At 44.3% G+C, this 21,708-nt stretch overlaps 1 protein-coding gene across 4 annotated transcripts in view; it reads right to left on the reverse strand.

Moving 5' to 3' along the window:
• Txndc11 (thioredoxin domain containing 11) overlaps positions 1-21,708 on the reverse strand; it is a 69,090-nt gene that overhangs the window by 8,650 nt on the left and 38,732 nt on the right. For 3 of the 4 annotated variants that reach the window (XM_037201138.1, XM_028872898.2, XM_028872899.1), the window contains 5 exons: positions 14,504-14,616; positions 11,983-12,183; positions 7,124-7,916; positions 3,442-3,584; positions 2,981-3,090 (listed from right to left, as the gene is read on the reverse strand). In XM_037201138.1, coding sequence (XP_037057033.1) covers positions 2,981-3,090; positions 3,442-3,584; positions 7,124-7,916; positions 11,983-12,183; positions 14,504-14,616 — 1,360 coding nt within the window. The remainder of the gene's footprint in view (positions 1-2,980; positions 3,091-3,441; positions 3,585-7,123; positions 7,917-11,982; positions 12,184-14,503; positions 14,617-21,708) is intronic. The other variant, XM_028872900.1, reaches the window with a different exon arrangement.

The raw sequence follows: 21,708 nt of genomic DNA on the forward strand, positions 1-21,708 counted from the left end.
TAATTTCCCAGTTGTTTGTTTCTTCTGTCACATCCTGTGTTCTCTGTCTACACTGGAGTTTACCTGTCCTTAAGCATTTTTTTTTCCTGCTTTTTGCTTTGTTTTTCTCCCCCTAGACAGGGTCTCTCTGTGTAGCCCTGGCTGTCCTGGAACTCGCTCTGTAGACCAGGCTGGCCTTGAACTCACAGAGATCCACCTGCCTCTGCTTCCCGAGTGATGGGAAAAAGGCGTGCACCAACACCACCTGGCCAAGCATTTTATTAAAAACTCCTTCACTATTTTGAGATAGGGTGTCTTATCTAGGCTTGTCTCTAATTCACTATGCAGCGGAGATGACCCTGAACTTCTTCTGATCCTTCTGCCTTCACCTCCTGAGTGCTAGAATTACCAGCATGAGCCACCACCTGGTTCACCTGATTTATGCAGAGCTGTGGATTGAACCAGGGCTTTGTGTATACCAGACAGCATTCTATCATCTGAGCTACAGCCTCAATCCATTTTAAATGTGGCGTATCTAGAATATGAACTCCTGAGCCTGAATACTGGTCCCTAATTTACATATTCCATAATTATGGGCAAGTTGCTTAATATTTCTGTGCATAAGATTAATTAAAAGAAAACGATGGGTAGATACAGCAGCTGCGCTGGGTGTTCTGAGGTTTAAGCCTCTATGTATGTAACAATCTCTCAGCAAAGACACTTGTCAAATCTGGCTCTGATTATTACTGAGAATACATAGCAGGCAGCAGGTAAAATATAAACATACATGTACTTATGACTACCTTTTAAAGCATGTTTTTATTAGGACTAGGGATTACAGCTCAGTGGTAGAACACTTGCTTTGCATGCATGAGGTCCTGGGTTCAATCATACTAACAACAAAAAAAAAGCATCAAGTATGTTGTTTTCACTGTACATACTTATAATGGAATATGTTCATCTTTTGTTATCTTTTCATCAGAAAGACTGTATCTCTCTTCTGTTATTTTTTTTCTATGATCTGGTCTTTCACATTTAGTGGCAAGGATGGAGAGGAGAAGATATATATTAAAGTTAAACTGCTCACTTCCTGATCTTACAAACCGGATTTGAGGGCTTGGTAAAGTGTTTATTATATAAGCATAAGAACCTGAGTTGGATCCCCAGAACACACAGACAACCACGTATAGTGGTGCACACTTGTAATCCCAGTGCTAAGAGGCAAACACAGTAGGATCCTTAACCAGCCAGGCTAGCCAACTGTGAGCTCCAGGTTCACTGAGAGACCCTGATTTTACAAATAAGGTATACTACCCCATCAGTTAGCCATGAAGGTCCCAGAGGCCCTCCAACAGCACAGGCTATTGCTATTGCTCTTGGCTGTTGACCAGAACTAGATGGTAAGACTCTATTGCAGACACCACACACCCTGCTATAGGACAGAAAAATCAAGCTGGAAAGGAAATGGAAAGACTTCTCTTCTACCCATACATAAGATGCTACTGGGCAGCTGGGAAAGAAAAGTCATCAATAATGTTACCCAGTGGTAGACCTCGCATGCTACAATGCTGACCTCCATGCAGGATGTGCCCACAGGCACAACAGTGGCAGGAGTATTTTCTGATTGGATTTGAGGGCTAGGAGGGAATTCATGCCTGGTACTGTAAAACTCATCAACAGACCAAACTTACTACCGTTCTACTAAATGCACATGGTGTCAAACTGCCTTCTAAGTATTTATGCTTATACCCATAGGCAAATGCTGCTCTCCACTTTTATCAGAGAAGCTTCTGTTTGCAGCCAACAGCTGGGAATGCAGGAACTCAGGAGATTTAAGAACTGATGACTGGGGGTGGGGGGGTAGCCAACTGCAATTATGAACTCACAACATTTAGTCAAGAACAGGGGAAGGGCTTACGGGCCTACCCCTCCTGGGGACCCATTAGCTACTGATGATGCTGGGGGAGGAGAAATACTGATCTTCAATAGTGTGAGCCATTGGTATATCCTCTATGCTCTGTGTGCAGCTCCACACCCATGAGCACTGGGACGACTCTGGTTCAACTCGATTACAAAACAAAAACAGCCAGAGCAGTGGCGCATGCCTTTAATTCCAGCACCTGGGGAGGCGAGACAGGCAGAGCTCTGTGAGTTTGAGGCCAGCCTGGTCTCCAAAGTGAGTTCTAGGACAGCTAGAGCTGTTACACAGAGAAACCCTGTCTATCTTGAGAAAAACAAAAACAAAATGACATGACATCAGGATGGGGAGAAAAGTGAGAGGGTGACAGGTGGAAGGGTGAACCAAAGGTGGGCCCTGAGTATAATCAGGAAGTACATGTCAAACTGTCAAGGAGCTGGGGATAGTGGTGTACATCTCCAATCCCAGAGCCCAAGAGGCAGAGGTAGGTGGCTCTGAGTTCAAGATCAACCTGGTTTACATAGTGAGTTCCAGGCCAGCCTAGGCTACATTGCAGACCCTGTCTCAAAATAAAACAAAGCAAGCATACCCACATACACAACTATCAAGGAATAAATGTAATTAAACTGGTATTTGAAGGCAGGTATGGTAACTTACAACTCTAACCCTAGCACTTGGTAAACCAAGGTCGAAGGACTGCAAGGAATTAAAGTTCAGCCTGGGTTACATAGTAAGTTCAACCCATCCTGAACTACAGAGTGAGAGCTTGTCTTAAACCAAGGATTCAAAATGTGTTTATACAAAAGGCCACATAAAGCACCATGGAATCACAAACCTAGACACATGGCTATTATCAAATTGATTTCACCAACGAAGAGGGAACAAGGGCAAAGGCTCTGAGTCCCAGGGCTGGGTGGCAATTCTGGGCATCCCCTTCCTAAGACCTGCAAGCAGCCAAACCTGCACCTGTTTTCCTATGAATCCAATCAGTAATAAACACCTTCATGATCATTAGAGTCAAGCCCACCTACCACGGGCTAGGTGGCAGAGAGGACCCATGACCCTATAGACTGGTGTCCTTACCTAGCCACGGTAAATGTGTCTTCTGGCAGGAGCCGAGCTAGCTGGATGAAGATGTGATTGAGAGATGGGCAAAAGCCGCACCACGGTGTGTAATAGAGCAGCAGAACATCCTGTGGGAAGGGGAGACAGTTACTCACACCTGGTCCTGGACCTCATTTCCTGCTGTGCTCAGAATCCTGAAGGCATTGAGTCACTGACTATGCAGGACTCATGGCAAGATATTTTTCATCTTTAGTTCTAATTATGTTTTCCTTACAGTCTTTGCAGTTAGAAAGCAGCGTGCAATCTGCACATGTTCCACCACCAGACCACTCTGCATATCAGAAAGAGTCTGTTTCCCCCCAATGACTACCACTGTAGAAATGAAGAGGAATGGATGGCTTGAGTTTTGCCCCACTCCTTAGCCCCTAAGCCTGTTTCTTGTAGTGCTCTACCACCACGTCATCTCTCCAGTCCCATACCTGTTTCTGAAGGGTTACTTCCCAGAAGGTATCAGTTGTCACTTCAGTGATTAAATGCTGAGATGGAAACTGGGCAGAGTCACTTCCAGTAAGATGCCTTTTCAAGGGACTGTAGAGAACACTGAAGTTTTGAATAAAAGACTCTAAAAATAAAGAGAAAATGAGATCACCTTTGCTCTAGGTACAAGTAGGATAGCTCACCTACTTTAGAATTGAAATGATCTCCCATGCTTACTTTTTTTACTGTTGTGATTTTATTTGGGGGTTTTAGTCTTACTTGGTAGCTCTGGCTGACCTGGAACTTGCTATGTAGACCAGGATGGCCTTGAACTCAAGAGATCCACCTGCCTCTGCCTCTTGGGTAATAGCTTTCGCCTCCACACCCAGCTCCATGGATTGCTTATGTTTTTTATCACCTCAACTAAGCAAACCCTGGCACAACAGTGCCCAGGTTGCCATCATGCTTGACTTTGTATTAAGTCAGAGGACAGTCCTTTACTAACTAAATACCATGTAGGTGGGATGCTCAATACAAAGTGGGAATTCTATCCTGCTCTTTTCCAAAGAGACTGCCACACATACACAGCATGAGAACTCACATAGCAACACACATTGTACCTTTTGCAAGAGAGGCAGCTTTGAACGCTAAGCTCTTTAAGCATCACTACAAATGCAGTGACAGTACAATACAAAGATGTTTAATAACCATTAATCTGAGGCCAAGGACCTTCTTTGTTTCCTTTATTAAAGTTCTTCAAGTTTTCTTTTTTTAAAAAGCTAACAAAAATAATTATACATGGTGGAAAAATATATAAATGAACCAAGTAATAAAAGCTCTAACTTAAGCCAACAATCTCACCCTTCCCATCAATACCATCATCTCAGAATCCTCTGCCTTAGTGAAGCAACACTAGTCTGAACTTTGCTTCTCTCCTCCAACTCCCTCCAATGGAGGTCTTAACAGACAATGACTGGCTCTGCAGAAGCAGGAGGAAGTAAAGAGTGTCATGTGAACATTAAAGACATGTCCTTATCATAGCTGAACAACACTCAGTTGGCTATAGTTTTGGACTGTGAAACCAAGATTTCTCAATCTGAATGAAGCCTAAATTCTGAAGCTACCCGAGCTGACTTAGGAGTTAACCCCCTAAGAAATTTATTTTACAAGGACTCTCAAAATTGCTACCAAGGATAGACTAGCTGGCCCAAGAGAGAATACCTGGGCCCCAGTTGATATAGAAGACAAAATGAAGCCTAAAGAGGGATTCTTTCAGGAAACCTGAAAATTCAAAGTAACCTGTCTGAGCTTCTCTGAGCTAAGTATTACTCACAGAATCCAGAGAACTCAATCACCACTTACTTTAAAACTTACATGCTCACCTGGATGTGGTGGCACACACCTTTAATTCTATAGCTTGAGAGGCAGAGGCAGGAGATCTCTCTGTTTGAGACCAGCATGGTCTACATAGTGAATTCTAGGACAGCCAGGACTATATAGACATACCCTATCTCAAAGAAGGAAAAAAGCCAGACAAGTAACAATAACAAAAACATGGTTGGGAGTTGTGGAAAGACAGCATTCTGGTGAAGACCATCGGCTGCTCTTCCAAAGGACCTAGGTTCAATTTTCAGCATCTACATGGTAGCTCACAATTGCTTACAATTCCAGTTCCAAGAGATCCAATGCCCTCTTCTGGCCTCTCTAGGTACCAGACATACATGCAGGCAAAATACCATACATATAAAAAAAATAAATAAATAAAATTTTAAACTACATGCTTGGGGAGATGGAGAGATAGCTCAGCAGTTAAGAGCACTGACTGCTCTTCCAGAGGACCCAGGTTTGATTTCTAGCACCTACATGGTGGCTCAGAACCACCTGTAACCAGTTCCAGGGAATCTGATGTCCTCTTATGGCCTTTGCAGATACTGAACATGTGTTGGTATATAGACATACATGCAACAAAACACCCATGCACATAAAATAAAAATAAATAAATATCAAAGCAAAATAAATTACACAGTTGTTTCATTTTAAGAAAGCTCACGGGGTTGGGGATTTAGCTCAGTGGTAGAGCGCTTGCCTAGCAAGCACAAGGCCCTGGGTTCAGTCCTCAGCTCTGGAAAATTAAAACACAAACAAACAAAAAAAAAAAAGAAAGAAAGAAAGAAGAAAGAGAGAAAAAAAGAGAGAAAGAAACAAAGAAAGAAAGAAAGAAAGCTCACTCTACCTACGTATCATGAATTGGGAGTAAATGGACTCCATAAAGTGAATGATCACAGGTTTGCTTTGAGCACTGAGGAGCTCCTATAATTATTATAATTTGATACAGACAAAAAAAAAACCTTACATGAGTCCTTTCACAAAAGCTGTGGTGATATATTGTGTACCCTAATAAACTTGCCTGAGCATCAGAGGACAGAGCCAGCCACTAGATTAGACATAAAGGTCAGGCAATGGTGGTACACACCCTTAATCCTATCACTCAGGAGGCAGAGAGCCTTCTGGATCTCTGTGAGTTCAAGGCCACACTGGAAACAGAGCGAGGCAGTGGTGGCACACACCTTTAATCCCAGGAAGTGATGTCTGGGCGGAGAAAGGTATATAAGGAAACAGGAACTTACTCTCTTTAGGCTGAGGATCTTGTAGAGGTAAGAACTAGTGGCTGGCTGCTCTGCTTCTCTGATCTTTCAGCTTTCACCCTGATATCTGGCTTTGGGTTTTTCATTAAAGGACCATCTTAGATTCCAACAACAAAGGTGGCTAATGTGAATGCTTCACCTGGACCAATGAAAGGATAGCCAGAAGGACTAGTAATAAGGGGAGATCCACTCACACTGCTTTCATACTCTCTCAACTTGGAAATCAAGTTCCTCTCGCTATCAAATTCCTCTTCTCTCCATTTGGCAAGCAATGGCTCTCCCTGCATTTCCAGTGATGCTGAACTAACAAGGCTTTTGAATTTTTACTTTCCTGTGTTGTATGTCAGGACTTTGGCAACATCCTGGGAACAGTACAGCATGAGTCCATTTGCTGCTGCCGATGCTGCCAAGCCCCAGGAGCCAACTCTGGGGAACTTTCCCACAGTAAAGCCTTAGGTCATCCCAAGTGGTTTTCACTGGTTTGCAACCTGCTCTCAACACTTGTGTGTTGCAATGTAGGGACTGGGGGTCAAGGAAGGCTTCCCCAACATGCCGGAACACTTCGGTAGAACAATGGGCCTGACTGGCCCTGATACTCACACATTCAACCCTGTGAAACAAGAATGAACAAGACAGTCTAAGCTCACTCCCTTCCGCTTCAGTTCCTTTCAATTGCTGGTGCTATTAATGGCCGTGCTCATCAGCCCCTGCACGTCCCATTAGAAAGGTTCTCGCCACTCTGTCTGGCATGGAAGCCAGGCTCCTGGGATTAATGCTTGTTCAGCCTTGGAAATGTGACAGAAGTTGCCAATCTTGGTCTCTTAACCCCCATGGGGTAGCTGACAAACTCAACCAGAATTGGGCAAATTGAGGCTTCTACTCTATTTACCAGACAAACTGGTTTCCTTTCAAATTGACCAACAGATAAAGACAACTGACATCACCTCATGATCAGGAATAATGAGAGCATCAATGCAAATTATGGCTCTTAAGCTAAACAAAGCTTATCATGCTCAGGGAGACAAACCACCTACAGTACCTATGGTGAACTTCATGAGGGCCTGTTTGGGGTCCAAGATATAGTGCGACTCTTCTTTCACATCAACAATTGTGGCAAACTCCTTCACAGGAGCAGAGCTCGGTGCACCCAGTCTCTCTGCATATAACCAAAATAAATTGGAATCCAAAAGGTAGATATTCAGGGTCTTGTTGGTTCTGCAGCTCAGGCCTGTGAAGGTTGTGCTAGTGAGGCCCACTTCAGGAAAGTGGTACCTGTTCTCCTCAATGTGAGGAATGGAGCTCAGGGCAGTGGACTCACAGCTCTTCTCTAGGGAAGAGAATGCAATGGCCGGGGCTGTAAAGACATCCTGTTCAGAGTCAGTGAAGCTTGCCACGCCCCGGGATATGGTCCTGCAACATGCAGTGTAGTAGCTGAAAGGGCTGTAGGAGGTTAAAAAATTGCTGCATTCTATGCTGCCCGACACCACACGATAAAAGGTCTGCTCCTTGAGGTAGAACGAATCCAGAGCGGCTGCCATCTCGAAGAAGCTGCACTGTGGCACACTCACTGAGCTCGGCTTGGTACCACCCACTGTCTGGTTGACACACAGTTCACAGACATTGTGGGTCCTGGAGAGGGCTGGCCCCTGTGGCACCACCACCGTGTTACAGCAGGGGGACGCTGACATCAGCTGAACATCAGGCAGTGGAGCTGGCAGCTCTGGTGCCAGGGACTGGAACACAGGTGCCTCCACCCGCCGAAGGTGTTGAAGGAGGCGCTCCACTACCTGGTCCCCATGACAGTTATTGTACTCCAAGGCCACTTCGGTGATCTGAAAGACAGGGCAGGGCTGGTAAGAAACAGGACTACAGATATAGAGAAGGCAGCTTTGCTGCCTGGATGGCATCCCTAAGTCACAGGAAGAGCCCAGGCCAACACTGCCTCAAAGGAGAAGTGGTCATACCAAAACCCTTCTGCTCTAGCTGCCCTGGAACTCACTCTGTAGACCAGCCTGGCCTCAAACTCACAGAACTCCAGCCTCTGCCTCCTAAGTGCTGGAATTAAAGGCGTGTGCCACAGATCTATTTTTCACAACATGCCCCTCTATCAGCAAGCACTGAACCATTGTTCTGAATTAGAGGGTTCTAGAAATGCCTGCCCACCATAGATAAATGAAGTCCAGCCCATAAAACTGTTCAGCTCAGGGCTGTGTCCAGACCATTCAAAGAATCAGAACAGACTTGAACCCTCTTGCCTTCCAGGTGAATGTGCTTTCTTCACACCTTTAACATTTCCCTATGCTGTCCTTTTTCTCCATGTTTAGTAAGTCTGAAATCTTCCCAAATACGTGTAGATTTAAGTAATTTTACAGCACATACTCTCCCAAATATATTCATGCCTTCCAGATCACCAATCCAGCCTGTTCCCAACTGTCCATGCCCATCTTTCCTTTCTAGAGTACCTCTTCCCCTCCCTGTACCACTGTGACTGGGTCTCAGCATCATCAGGCTGGAGACCAGCTCATCCTCTACTTCTGTTCAGTCTGCTCAGGCCACCACCTTCCTCTTCCTTCCACACTGATGTTTCCTTCTAAAGTACAACCCTAAGCATAACGGATGCTCCTTGGCCAAGTGATATTTGGTGGCTTTCTATTTATTACCTGTGGGATAAATACAGTCATACTCTGGCCCATTTGCCTTTCCAGGCTCATACTGCCCCCTTCAGACCAGACCAGGTCTTCTTATAGTGCTGCACCTTACTGATGCCTGGCCAGGGACCCTGCCTCCTCCTCCAGCTGTTGCTAAGACCCTCAAATTGGGAGACTGCTCAGGTAAAGGCCACCCCACTCTGAATGGCAAATGAACTAGTTTCTGCACGTCTAGTCCCTGACTCCTCCCATAACCTCAAAAACTTCTGCTAGAACATCTCTTTTCTTTACAAGTTTATGGATCCTCACTGATAGGACCAAGTTTGAGCACATGTGAACATATGGCTTTTCAGAGAAATGTGTACAATATCCTTTCTTGAAGAGAGCAACCACCTTACTCTCAATTTAGGTCATCTTCAGATACTCAGTGAGTTCAAAGCCAGCCAGGGCTACATGAAACTGTCTCAAACAAACAAAGAAGTGTGTAAGTATGTATGAACCATTTAATGAATACACTTTCAATTTAGACAATTTCTATAACAACACTTATGAAAGATTAATTCAAAACATATTTATAGACTAGCTCTTGGAATAAAACATCACTTTAGGTGGTAAACTGGTGTTTTAAATTACCCCTCACCCATACAAACATCATCATCCATTTTGGACAAGATTCTTGACACTGTGCCAACAGGACAGGCCTTGACAACCCACAAAGAGCCCTTGAACCTCCCACCCTCCCTGAACTGGTTTATATTCAGTGATACAATAACTACTCCCCAGGGCCCTACATACCCTATAAAACTTCAAAATCCACTGCTATATTTTATAAAATCTCCCAAATATGAATATTCATTACAGAAAGAGAACACTGTTCCTAGATCATTTTCTTTCCTTGTCTGGTTCCTGGTACCTCACACATCAGCCATGTAAAGACCACCTTTAATGGAGGAAGGACTGCACAGTAGGCAGCCACTGCTCCTGAGGGGTGAGGCCTCTTACCTCTCTCCTATGAGTTAAGTAGGTTTAACACCACAAGCCTCTTACAGAAACAGTTCCAAAAACAAAATTCATGGTACGTCCTGTTGATGTGTTTCAATCTATGTCATGTTTAATTAATGTAAGCAATTAAGAACTTGGCAAACAATTGTAAATGTTTGGGTTATCAATACTTCTGTTGTCTTCTATCAAAGAAATTGTAAGTGTGGATGCCTCTGCTTACTTGATTCATGCTGCAAATGTCTGAAAGATGGCTCAGAATGGAAAGCAAGTCAAAAGGACACTGCAGGCCAAGACAGACATTTCCTCTGATTAGCATGTTGCATAATATATAGCACGATGTCTTAAGAATGCTCTAGGGACACTAGGGAGCAGTGTCCCTGGTGTCAGGATCTATGTTTTCTTTGTGTGCCCACATGCAGGTGTGGGGTGTGTATGCTGGTGGTGTATACGTAAGGGCAGTTGCCCATTCCTAGGCTTGGTACAGCCACCACTTGGTCACTTCTGACCTACATGAAGCCCACAACTGTCACAAGGGTCCTTGCCTACTATGTCCTCAAGAGTGTAAGTTCAATTTTCTGCCCATACCTAGGCTCACAATAAAAAACAAAAGATGCCCTGAATTCTCTATTAAGCCAACAGCTCTCCTTACCCAAGTGTGATGCTCTTCCTCCCAAGCCTCTCCTTCCCTCTTCTGCTGGGCTCCTGCTCTCTGACATGCCACTTCCCTCTTCTGCTACTTCCTGAACCTGGCTTGGCTGGAGTGGGACTGTCCTCTGACTAATGAGCAGGCTCTTAGTTCCGACCTGGACTAGCTTCTGAGACCAGACCCCTGCAGTTGCCACACATTTCTTTCCCCACCAGCTCCCAGTATTCGATGAACACTGGCCAGACTGACCTGACAAATGGAGGGAAGTGCTGGGCAGATGTGGCTTGTCTTGGGAATGCACAGTACTATGAGGAGCCATCCCATCCCTACGTGGAGGGAGGGGGACAGACTCCACCTACTATAAAGCAACCTAAGAGCCCTGTGAAGAGTCACAGGTGAAAGTGATTTTCAAAAAGGCTTGTTGGTAGATGCTAGAAACAGAAGATGTGAGGAGATGCTCATATCTGAGAACAAAAGGCTGGTGCCAAACTCAGCCTCAGCCCTCTGGAGTAAGGATCTGGGATCCTGCCAACACAACCCCACCACTCTGCATGCCCAAGTCAAGGAAGACAATATCCCAGAAGTAAAAAGCCATAGCCATAGCTACCAGCAAGGCTGGAACCTTGTCTTTTCTGCAAAAATTTTGATGGCTCTTAAACTAGATGGCATAGAGGCCTGGGCATGGTGAAGAGACTCTTGGCTCATAGAGCATCCATGCAGTGCACATTTTCTAAAGAAATGCACTCCTGAGACCAGTTCAGTGGGAAGAAGAGGACTACTTCGTTGCCCCCTCCTTTCTTCCTTTGAAGCCAGACTGTGCATCAGTTAGAAGGCTCCCAGTGGGGACAACAACTTGAAGCGAATGCTGAAGAACAGCATGGTGAGTCTGGCTGATGAGAAGTTCCGCCTCAGCCTCCAGAGCAGTGCTGAGGGGCCCAGGGACAGGCACTGTCTGCCTGGCCTGCTCTCTGCTACACTGGCTGTCAGATTCTGGGTTGGGCCAATTAAGGGATCTTTGAGGGAAAGAAAAAATAAAACCCTAGTAAATCCAATTTAGCAATTCCAGGCTCTCTCTGCTGATTGTTATTGCTCCCTCTAAGTGCCTCCAAATGATCCATGTATAAAATAAACTCACGCCTAGAGAGAACGGATATCCCAGAAAGCGGGAACCTTTGTCTCTGGAAGCCTGTCAGTTCCATGCAACAACACAAGTCTAGAGAAAAAGGCTCACAGCACCACTGCAGCTGTGCCTGGCCACTGTGCTGCTGCCCCAGCCAGGACGGCCCAGCTGGCAGCAGGGCCAGTCCCATGACAGTGGCATTTCCTAGGCCTTATCAGTTTGCTTGTGTCCAATACCCTCTAAACGGAACGTCAGTGCAATAGAGGATGTTTGTCTGTGTCTGGGGAAGCAATTTCAACTCCCTTCACTCCTATTCACCCCTGACCAGAGCAACAAATAAAGATGGTCAGAGAATCTGGAGGAATCCCGGTCCTAGGCAGAGACCACTGAGCCACAGCTACTATTCCTGATGGCCACTCGGATGATAGATTAGTGCCCCTGAATGTGGACGAAGAGCTATGAAAGGACCACCAGACTCCTACCTCATCCAGGAGAGGATGCCTCTCCGCTAAGGGATCAAAAGGTATGAATAGGAAGAGTGCTGGTCCTTTCTTCAGCTCATTGTTCAATAGCAGACTCTTGCCTCCATGGGGCTGTAGCCATCGGAAGAGGGTCTCTTGGTTTTCTGAGGCCCACTTATAGATGTTCTCAGCTGTGAAGTTCATGACTTCCCTGGGGAAGACCTGCCAAGGACAAATTGGAGAGAATAAAACAGGTGAGTAGGAAAAGGCGGAGCCAAAGTGCCAGCACTGTCCTCCAGAGGCCTGGTCAAGCCGCACTGTGAGGGAGAAAAAAGCACCCAGAAAAGGCACCACTGCTGGCTGTAAAGCCCACTCAGCCCACCTCTCCAACAATCTCAACAGGTGTCTCAACAAATGGGAGAAAGCCACCATGGGAGCAGGAGGTCACTGTCACACCACCTTTGGCTGAGATCAACTCACCTATTCACAGATACTCCCCTGCCTTCAGGTGGCTGTAATGACCGCTAATCACTTTGTCTAAGGAGGGTTACAGAATCTAGGCCTACTGTCCTTGGTGACAGGATGTTAAGAGCTTTACCTTATGCTTGTCAGAGGCCCGGGTGGAGCTTCCACTAGGCAGAGGCTATAAAGGCTTTGTTCGTGGTTACCCCAGTAACTGGACAAATCCCTGGCACAGAACAGGGACTCAACAGACACTTGATCAAATCAGTGAGTGACCTAAGTGCTACATTTTGTGTGTAGCAGGAAGGAAAGAGACACCTGGCATTTTGGCTTTGTTCTTCTGTAACATGAAAGTTTGTAAGTCCAATGATAAAAATCAGAGCTTCAAATAATTTCCAGAGTGGAAGGTATCACAAGATTAAGCATGTGGTAACCACCAGAATGGAGATTTAAATGACCTTATAATGAATGTGCCCGCTGCTTCTGATCTGTAAGCCACTACTATTCCAATGACACTTCTTCTGATAAAAGGAATCAGCTGATAAACAACTGAAAGCACCCGAGTGAGGCGGCAAGCCTGGACAGTTTCAGAATCACTTTACGGTTCTCCTTTTCTCCATTTCCCCTTCCTTGCTGCCCCATGCTATAAATACATGGAGGCTGAACCAATGGCGCAAGACAATGAGAAGTAGCAGAGCAGATGAAGTGACAAGCCAGACGGGAACAAGGAAAGTGGGAGGCAGTGGGAGAGGCCATCACAGCAGTGATGCTCAGAGTACGACAGTGAGGGCTTAGAACACACGTCAACATTTCCATTTGGAAAACACAAAAATACATTTAGGAATATAAATAGCAAGAAGAAAAACACACTATCTGAGATATGAGAGACAGATGCTAAAATGACTAGCAAACAAGGGGCACTGCGTGGTGAGTGCGCAACAGCACTTGAAAAGACCCATGACCCTAAGCTAAGGGCAGAAACCGTCACTGGATCTGAAAGCCAGTGATTCTGTCAACAATGAAAACACCTCAGAGGGCCAGTGAGAGGGTTCAATGGATAAAAGCACTTGACCCCAAGCCTGACGACCTGTGTTCCATTCCTAGGAATGGAAATATATGGTGGAAGGAGAGAATCAACTCCTGCAAATTGTCCTTGGACCCCCACACACGCGCGTGTTGGGGTGTGGGTGTGGGGAGATGGAGTGAAGGTCAGCGCACAGCCACAGGCGTCAGTCTTCACCTTCTCCTTGTTTGAGGCAGAGTCTCTTGTTCAGTACTGCATACACCAGGCTAACCAGCCTGGGAGCATCCAGGGATTCTGTCTCTTCCTTCCTTGTCTCCATAGGAATGACATAAGATTACAGATGGATTGCTACCCCCAGCTTTATGTGGTTCTAGGAATCTGAATTCAGGTTCTCCCACTAGCTTTACTCAATGACAAAAATAAACATAACTAAAAATAAAATACTTCAGAAAAATAACCTGTCAGCAGTGACTGTGGAAGTAGCAAGGACACAGATGTGAAGCTCAATGCTCAGAAGTAGGTAAGTGGCAGCAGTCCCAGCAAAAAAGCAAATGAAATCAGGGAACAAAGAAGACAATGAGAACCTAGGATCTCTGAGGGAGAGGCTATCAACTTCTCCCTATGTCTTGACAAGAACTTCAACACTCCACTGTTATTGTAGGAGAAAAGCCCCTCCCATTCCTGTTCTTCATACAAGAACAAATCAACAACACTGCCCAGTGGAAGCTAATCTCAGAGAACATGGGCCCAGAGCAAGAAATCACCAACTGAGTAACTGCAGTTTCAATCAAGAAGGGCAACTAACAAAGCTGTATCACAATCTAAGAATCTAAGCAAACAAGTTCTAGACAGTGCATTCAAGAGCCCTCTAATGCAGATTCTTACCAGGGGCTGGGCTCTAGGGTAGGCTTATAGGAATTCTCAATGTGCATATAAAATCACGTGCTCTTTCCTAGGGAGAAGTCCATACATTTCATCCAGTTCTCAATTGAGTCTGTGACCTACAGAAGGTTAAGAACCACTGCACTAATACAAATGTGATTTTAAAATACTTACAAGTGATGTGTTGAAATGTCTATGTAAATACACACTTCCAGAGTGTACTAAGGATACCAGTTTCGCAAGATGTTTATTTGTGATAACCCCAAATCGTACTGTTCCTAGGTAATCTGAAACAGAAAATTTTCCTTTATTAAAGAGGAGGCCTAGGCCTTAAAACAACCCCAAACCCATTGATCCAGTCCTAATGTGCCTATCCCCTAGGACAAGGCTGCTGCTAACCTGGCCTGTCCCCGGGAGGAGCAGCTGCAGAAGGTGGACTCTTCACTCCAATCACTTAAGCTGAGGAGACTAAAACCACCTGCAGTGAGCTGGCCTGTCTGCTTTGCCACCCTGTACCCCTGCTCAAACAAGCCTACCTCTGGGCCAAAGCACAAGCTGGTGTCTCTGGACATGGCCAGCTCCTTGTCATCACTCATCTTGTTCTCACCATCCCTGACTACCCATGTACCCAGGGGACGGAAGCTCTGGGGAGATGTTGGGACTCGATCCTATTTTGATGGCACTTTTAAGTACCTATATTGTCTTATTCATTTATTTAGATTTTTCTTCATCCAAATTCCTCTTAGGAATTCAAGTTCTTATTTATTGCTGGTACCCTAATTGGAGGAGTATGACTCTGAACTTCTGATCTTCCTGCCTCCACCTTCCCAGTACTAGAATTACAGGAATGTGTCACCACAAGCAGTTTATGGGGTACTAGGGATCAAACCCAGGGTTTTATGCATGCTAGGCAAGCATTCTATCAACTGAGTGGCATTGCATGCCACTAAATATATGTGAAATGAATGAATCTAGCATATACAAAGAACTCACACAAACTGACATTTAAAAAATGATATAAATGGGCACATCACAGAAAGAGAATGGACCTGGCTAAGCACTACATTGAATAATGAGCAACCTCACTCTGAGTAAAGCAAAACAATACCACTTTTGCCAAACTGCTGAAATTTAAGGCTTAGGAAACACCGAGTACCAGTGGCCAGCAGAGCAATTGGAGCTCTGATACAACACTAGCAGAAAAGGTAAAATTTGGGACTTGACAGAAGTTTGTGGACTGCTAGGGACAAAGGACACCACTAGCAATCTCACATGTGTACTAGGAGTCACACTCAGGGACACTAGCTAGCAGACACTGCACAGATGTAAGAGATGATGAGGCAGAACTATCATAACGCGCAGAAACATCTCCAAGATAGCAGAACCTCTGTTTAAAGAAACAAAACAAATAAAACCTCAAACTTGGAAAACAGTATTCTTTTCTTATGGGCACATGGGAGTAGAAGTGTACAGAGAACCTGAAAGGGGGTACAGCTGCACAGTAGTCCCAGGCACTCTGAAGAGTGGGGCAAGAGGAATGCTTGAGCCTAGGAGGAACTTAAGACCAAGCTGGGCAAAATATGGAGACATGTCTCTGAAAGAAGAGTAAAACTGGTATGGTGTTGGGACACAAAGAGAGTTATAGCCTCATATGTGAAGCTTTCATTACTAAAAATAAATAACTAAATTTAAATTTGCTGTGTGTGGACAGGCCACATTGTGTGTCTGGAGGTTAAAAGACAACCTCTGCTGTAGGTTCTGGGGATAAGACTCAGGCTGTCAGGCGTGGTAGCAAGTGCCCTTTTCTGCTTAGTTGTAGTAAGATAGGCCTACAAGGCCGAGAGATGAGCCAACCTGGAGTCTGCCTGAGGGTCTAGCAACAGGCACTGTCAGAACTCCTGATCATGCCCAGCCAATGAGGTGTGACCACACAATGTCACCGAATCAGGATGTAGCCTGGGTGCTGGGAGGAGGGTATATAAGACTCTCCCCATTGCTGAATAAACAAGTCTGCTATTCGCTTTTTTTTTTTTTTTTTTTTTTTTTTTTTTATTTTTTTATTTTTTGGTTTTTCGAGACAGGGTTTCTCTGTGTAGCTTTGCATCTTTCCTGGATCTAAGCTCTGTAGACCAGGCTGGCCTCGAACTCAGAGATCCGCCTGGCTCTGCCTCCTGAGTGCTGGGATTAAAGGTGTGCGCCACCACTGCCCAGCCTGCTGTCTGCCTTTTACCTGACTCCTGGTGTCTGTGCCCTTGACACTGCACCTCCTCGCCCCTCCCCCAAGGGAGCTGTTAGGACCCAGCAACACTTGGTCTTTATTATTTTTCAAGAAACATGCAATACTGTAGTGTTTGAACAATTCTAAAATACAGGGGATGAGTAAGATGGCACAGGGAAGAGTGTGTCCTTTCCTATCTTCCCTGCTGTATTACATATGCTAAATAAGATCTTAAATTTCAAATGTCACCAACTTATATCCAAGTAGCCAAAGTATAAAAATATGAAGGCGTTCAACACACACACAAAGGTGTCACCCTCAGCCTGGAGTGGTGGCACACACCTTTAGTTCCAGCACTTTGAAGCAGAGGTAAATGAATTTCTGTGAGTCTGAGGCCAGCCTGGTCTACAGAGAGAGTTCCAGGACAGCTTGAGCTGTTACATAGTGAGATCCTGTAAAAAAAAAAAAAAAAAAAAAAAAAAAAAAAAAAAAAAAAAAAAACCACCCAAAACAACAACAACAAAAAGTGTTCTTCAATCCCAAACCCTACCTGGAGCATTGCCAGGTAAGGAGCTGTTGAGCAGAACAGGGGAAATGCCTCTCTAAACAATTCTAAACCTGACAGGTTTAAAGTGACAAAAGAAAAATATAGGAAGAATAAACCAGAAAGTAAAAAGAGTGGTTTGTGAGGAAGCCTGTATATCCCTGAGCAGGGCTGTCTACACAGGACTCAGAGCCACAGTCATGCTTCACATAATTCAAAAACTAAAGCAAGTGGAGGGAACCTAATGTAGAATGCTAGCACTAGCAAATAAACATAACTGCAAGTGCGGAGAAAGAGCCAACCTCAGTGACTGGAGAACTGTAAAAGAGAAATGGACCAAATCCATAAAGCTCATTAAGAAATATGTTTCCCATAAGGCTATAAACTAGCAATTCTGAAAGTACCGATACCTCTTTGTATGTAAGTATACTGTCAACCTTTGGGCACCAGGATATTTACTAGTAGGGTAAGAAGTTGTACTGTCGGAGGGGAGGCTAAAATGTGTTACACTGGAATCAGAGAACATTATATAAGCTGGCTTTTGATTTGCACGTTATGTATATAATATAAAAATATGGATACATTCATATCATGAGGGTATATAAACACATGAGCCTCCTGGTTTTATCTGCTAGACCTTGAAGTGATACTACCAAAGAATATACCCAGCACTCAGATCTTCATCTCCAAGTACCAATCTCCACTGAAAGGCACCAGGCTCTTACAGAAGAGGCTGATGAAAGAGGGAAAGGTGTGTGTGTTGCAGTCCTAGGGATGGACCCTGGGCCTTCCACACGCTAGCAACCACTCTATTACTGAGCCACTCCCCAAGTCCCTTTAAAAATTTTAAATGATAAAACATATTAAGCTCAGATAATGAAAATATCAGGGGGGAAAAAGCACCTAAGATAAAGTATGAACTGCCAGCACCTATACCACACTATACACAGGAAAAGGCTGAATCCTGGCGAACAGCTGTAGTTCGAAGAACAGGAAAATTAGCCAATAAGAACACTGATTTGGTAGTGTGCCAAAGTCACCAGCGTGATACGCTGCAGCAGAAGATTAAAAAGTGACAGCCTGACTCAGAGCCTGAATGGGGCCATTCAAAGGCCCAGTTGAACTGCATCGGTATGAACGGGCAGGTTGTCGAACAAAGCAGAGCCTAACAACTCGAACACAGTGCAGTTCTAAAACTTTACTTTTCACACATAAAGACATTCATACAAATCATATTTCTGGGGAAGCTCCTGAACATGGTGGAGACTTTCCAGGAAGAAGTATCTCAAGTTTGTAATCCCATGTTAATAATTAACACTTGGATCAACATAAGAAGTTTACAGTCTAAAGTGGGCACCAGCATGTTCTACAACAGTACTCTTTGTCACTTATAAAATGAATTCTTTTGTTCTCAAAGTAATGAGTTCTAAATTTTAATTAAGAAACATGAAAGCCAGGTATAACAGGAGATAAAAGGGTCAGTGCATGGTCATCTTCACATATGTAGGGAGATGGAGGTTAACCTAGGCTCCATGAAAGTCTAAAGGAAAAAAAACAAAACAACTTTGAATATGTTGCAGAATTTAAAATAAATTGAAACTCATATTCTCTCCTCCCTTACTCCTCCAAAAAAAAAAAAAAAAAAAAAAAAAAAAAGCAGCCCAGTATGGTAACGAGTGCTTTTAATCCAGGCAGAGGCAAGCAGGTCTGAGTTCGAGGCCAGCCGGGGCTACAAACCTAGTTCCAGGACAGCCAAGCTACATAGAGAAACCTGTCTCGAAAAAACTGAAGGAAAAAAAAAAGAAAAGAAAAATTAATGCAGTCCATTAGCTTGGTCACTAGCCAGTCTCAGATCTCTAGTAAGCACACAGTGGCAAATGGTAGCAGAGATGAGGACAAATGTGTCCAGCTCCTGGGGGAGGATCTTGGTAGAGAAACTGCTGCATGTGCTAAAAGCTAATCAGCTAAGGGGCCAGAGCCTGACCTGTGGCCACCCACTCCTGGAGAACACACACAGACAACTGGCTTGTTTGGTGCCATTCTTAAGCGCGACAGGATATGCTCCATGAACATGGCATTAGGGGAAGCAACAGAAGGCACTTGTGCAGTCTGGTGAGCTTTGAGTGGTCAGCCATCTTGCTTTGACTGCTCAGTCTCAGCTCCTAGCCATTTGTTAGAGGGTTGGGGCTCTTTGCCAATAACAGACTACCTCACTCCAATTCCCGTGTACCCTAGGGACAGCTTCAGTCACCTTTCCTATTTCTTATACACATTTGTCACCACCCACCACGTAGCTCATCAAGAGTGCAAGAATGAAAAAGGTGAAATTCCCCGTGGTTTCCACTCAGGTCAATCTGGACTATCATGCTTGCATCAAGGATTTTGTTAAGGGCTTTCTGAATGTTCTCATCTCAGTCTGTTTTGTCAAGTACCATTTGCCTTAAATTCAATATTAAATATTAAAACTTCAGTTTAGTATTAGGGAGAATACATACCTTCTGAGCCTTGAACCACATAAATAAAGCAAAATATTAACCTTTCAAATGCTGAAGAAAGAGTAAGAATGGCTACTTTCATTAGAAAACAGACTAGAAGACCAGGTGTGGTGGCACCAGCCTTTAATCCCAGCACTTAGGAGGCAGAGGCAGGCAGATCTCGAGGCCAAACTGGTCTACAGAGCAAGTTCCAGGACAGCTTGGACTACACAGAGAAACCCTGTCTTTAACACCAAGCCCTCTCCAAAAAACAAACAAACAACAACAACAACAAAAAAAAAAAAAACCTTTCAGGAGACATCATATCCTTAATTCAACAAGGGCTTTTCACTTGGAGGCATACAGTAACAGTGCATATCCAGTGTGGTTATTTAACACTTGAAATGCTAGCAATGAGGAATTAACCCTATTTTATTCTGATGATCCATGCAACAGCAAACCAGTCTTAATAATGGCCAGCTATCTGTGAAGGACACAGGACAGGACCCCATCGGGATAATTACCAAAGATGTCATTTCCTCTCTACTCCTTCAGAAAGAGATGCCACACTCTAACTACAAACTGAGCTTATACAATTTAACTGTCTCAGAGGCCTACAACACTTGGTGTGCTGGGAGTACTGTACTCAAAGATCCCCCCAAAAACAAACAGGCCAGAACTGAACAAGGCAGAAGTCTTGGACCCCCAGGAGACATAGCATATAGACACCTAACGGTAAGTATGTCATGGTCTACTTCATAACTGAGCATCACCAGATTAAGCTACATGGCATTTAATCAGTACGACTAAGACATAATTTACCTCTAGGGAAATTTCTCTTCTGGGCAAATTTTTCTTAGTTCTTTATATTGGGAAACAGAGACATTCCAATAGGTAAACCAGTGTGGCCTAGAAACAAGCCTTATTTTATTATCATTAACTTCTAATTTCCCCCACCCCAGGGTTTTAGATGAATTGAGAAAAGGAGAATAAGAAGGATATCAACTCTTCCAGTGCAGCTGATGACTCCCTCCCCAGTGTACTTACAATGATGACTTCGGACTCCAATGATAAACATGTCTATTAAATGAAAATCCTTCAAAGAAATGGACACATTGCAGAAATGCTTGTTTCCTATGTATAAACTATTGCCAGAAATGTAACTTTGAGGTCTGTATATTTCCATGATTCTCTATATAAAACTAAAGCAATTGTGTAAGGAGGAAATCTAGCATTTGGGCACCACAGACACATGCCAGTGCTTGACAAGACACTGCTAATGTAAACATGGAACATCCTTTCTTGGGAGCTGGACCAGAGTGGAGAGCAATGCAGTTCCAGATACACGACTTTGGAAGACCATAAACTACAGATCTAAATAGGCATTGTCACACAGCTTCATGGCAGTAAAATATACACTGGCACAGCAGCAGTCCTGCTCATTAAATTATAAAGCACAGCATTAAATGCTCACACACTTCCCTTTAAATTCCTTCCTTTCCACCCTTGGAGAAGGAAGGGCTTTCCAGGCTGAAGATCTGCTTACAAGCCCTCCTCCACCTATTTCAGGCTGTACTATGTGCTAGTTGAGTCAGCCACGTGAGGTGTTTCTTTCCCTCAAGACAATCCTCTAAAAATGTGAAGACCATTCTAACTTCACAGGCCTATGATTACTGTAGAAGGATCATGGCATTTTCCAGCTGAAAAAGTTCCTTTATTCTTCCAATGAGAAACTGAAGGTCACTGAGAAGGGGTGCCTGGGCCATGAATGTTTGACACTAGAGTGACTTGTTCTCTGTGCGTGGGGGAGTCCTTGCTAGAAACTTATTACTAATGTCCAAGAGAAAATTAAGATAAAGGCTGTCTATGGATGCAACTCCTTCTTGGAGTGAGTTCCAAGAAGGGAGAAGGGCTAGAAGAGGTGAGCTCTTCCCCATGGACCTAGGCCCCTATCTCAGCTTCTGTATTTACAGCTGTATTATAGGAGTTTCCTGGTGATGCTGTAACAAATTACCAGACATTCAATGGCTTCAAACAACACAGATTTGTGTTAGGATTGTAAGAGTCAGGTATTTAAATGAGCTGCACTGGACTACAATCAACCTTGTGTCATCGGAATATGTTCCTTCAACAGACTCTCAGT

The sequence above is a fragment of the Peromyscus leucopus genome, chromosome 8b (assembly GCF_004664715.2).
Source record: "Peromyscus leucopus breed LL Stock chromosome 8b, UCI_PerLeu_2.1, whole genome shotgun sequence".
In the NCBI taxonomy this organism is placed as follows: domain Eukaryota; kingdom Metazoa; phylum Chordata; class Mammalia; order Rodentia; family Cricetidae; genus Peromyscus; species Peromyscus leucopus.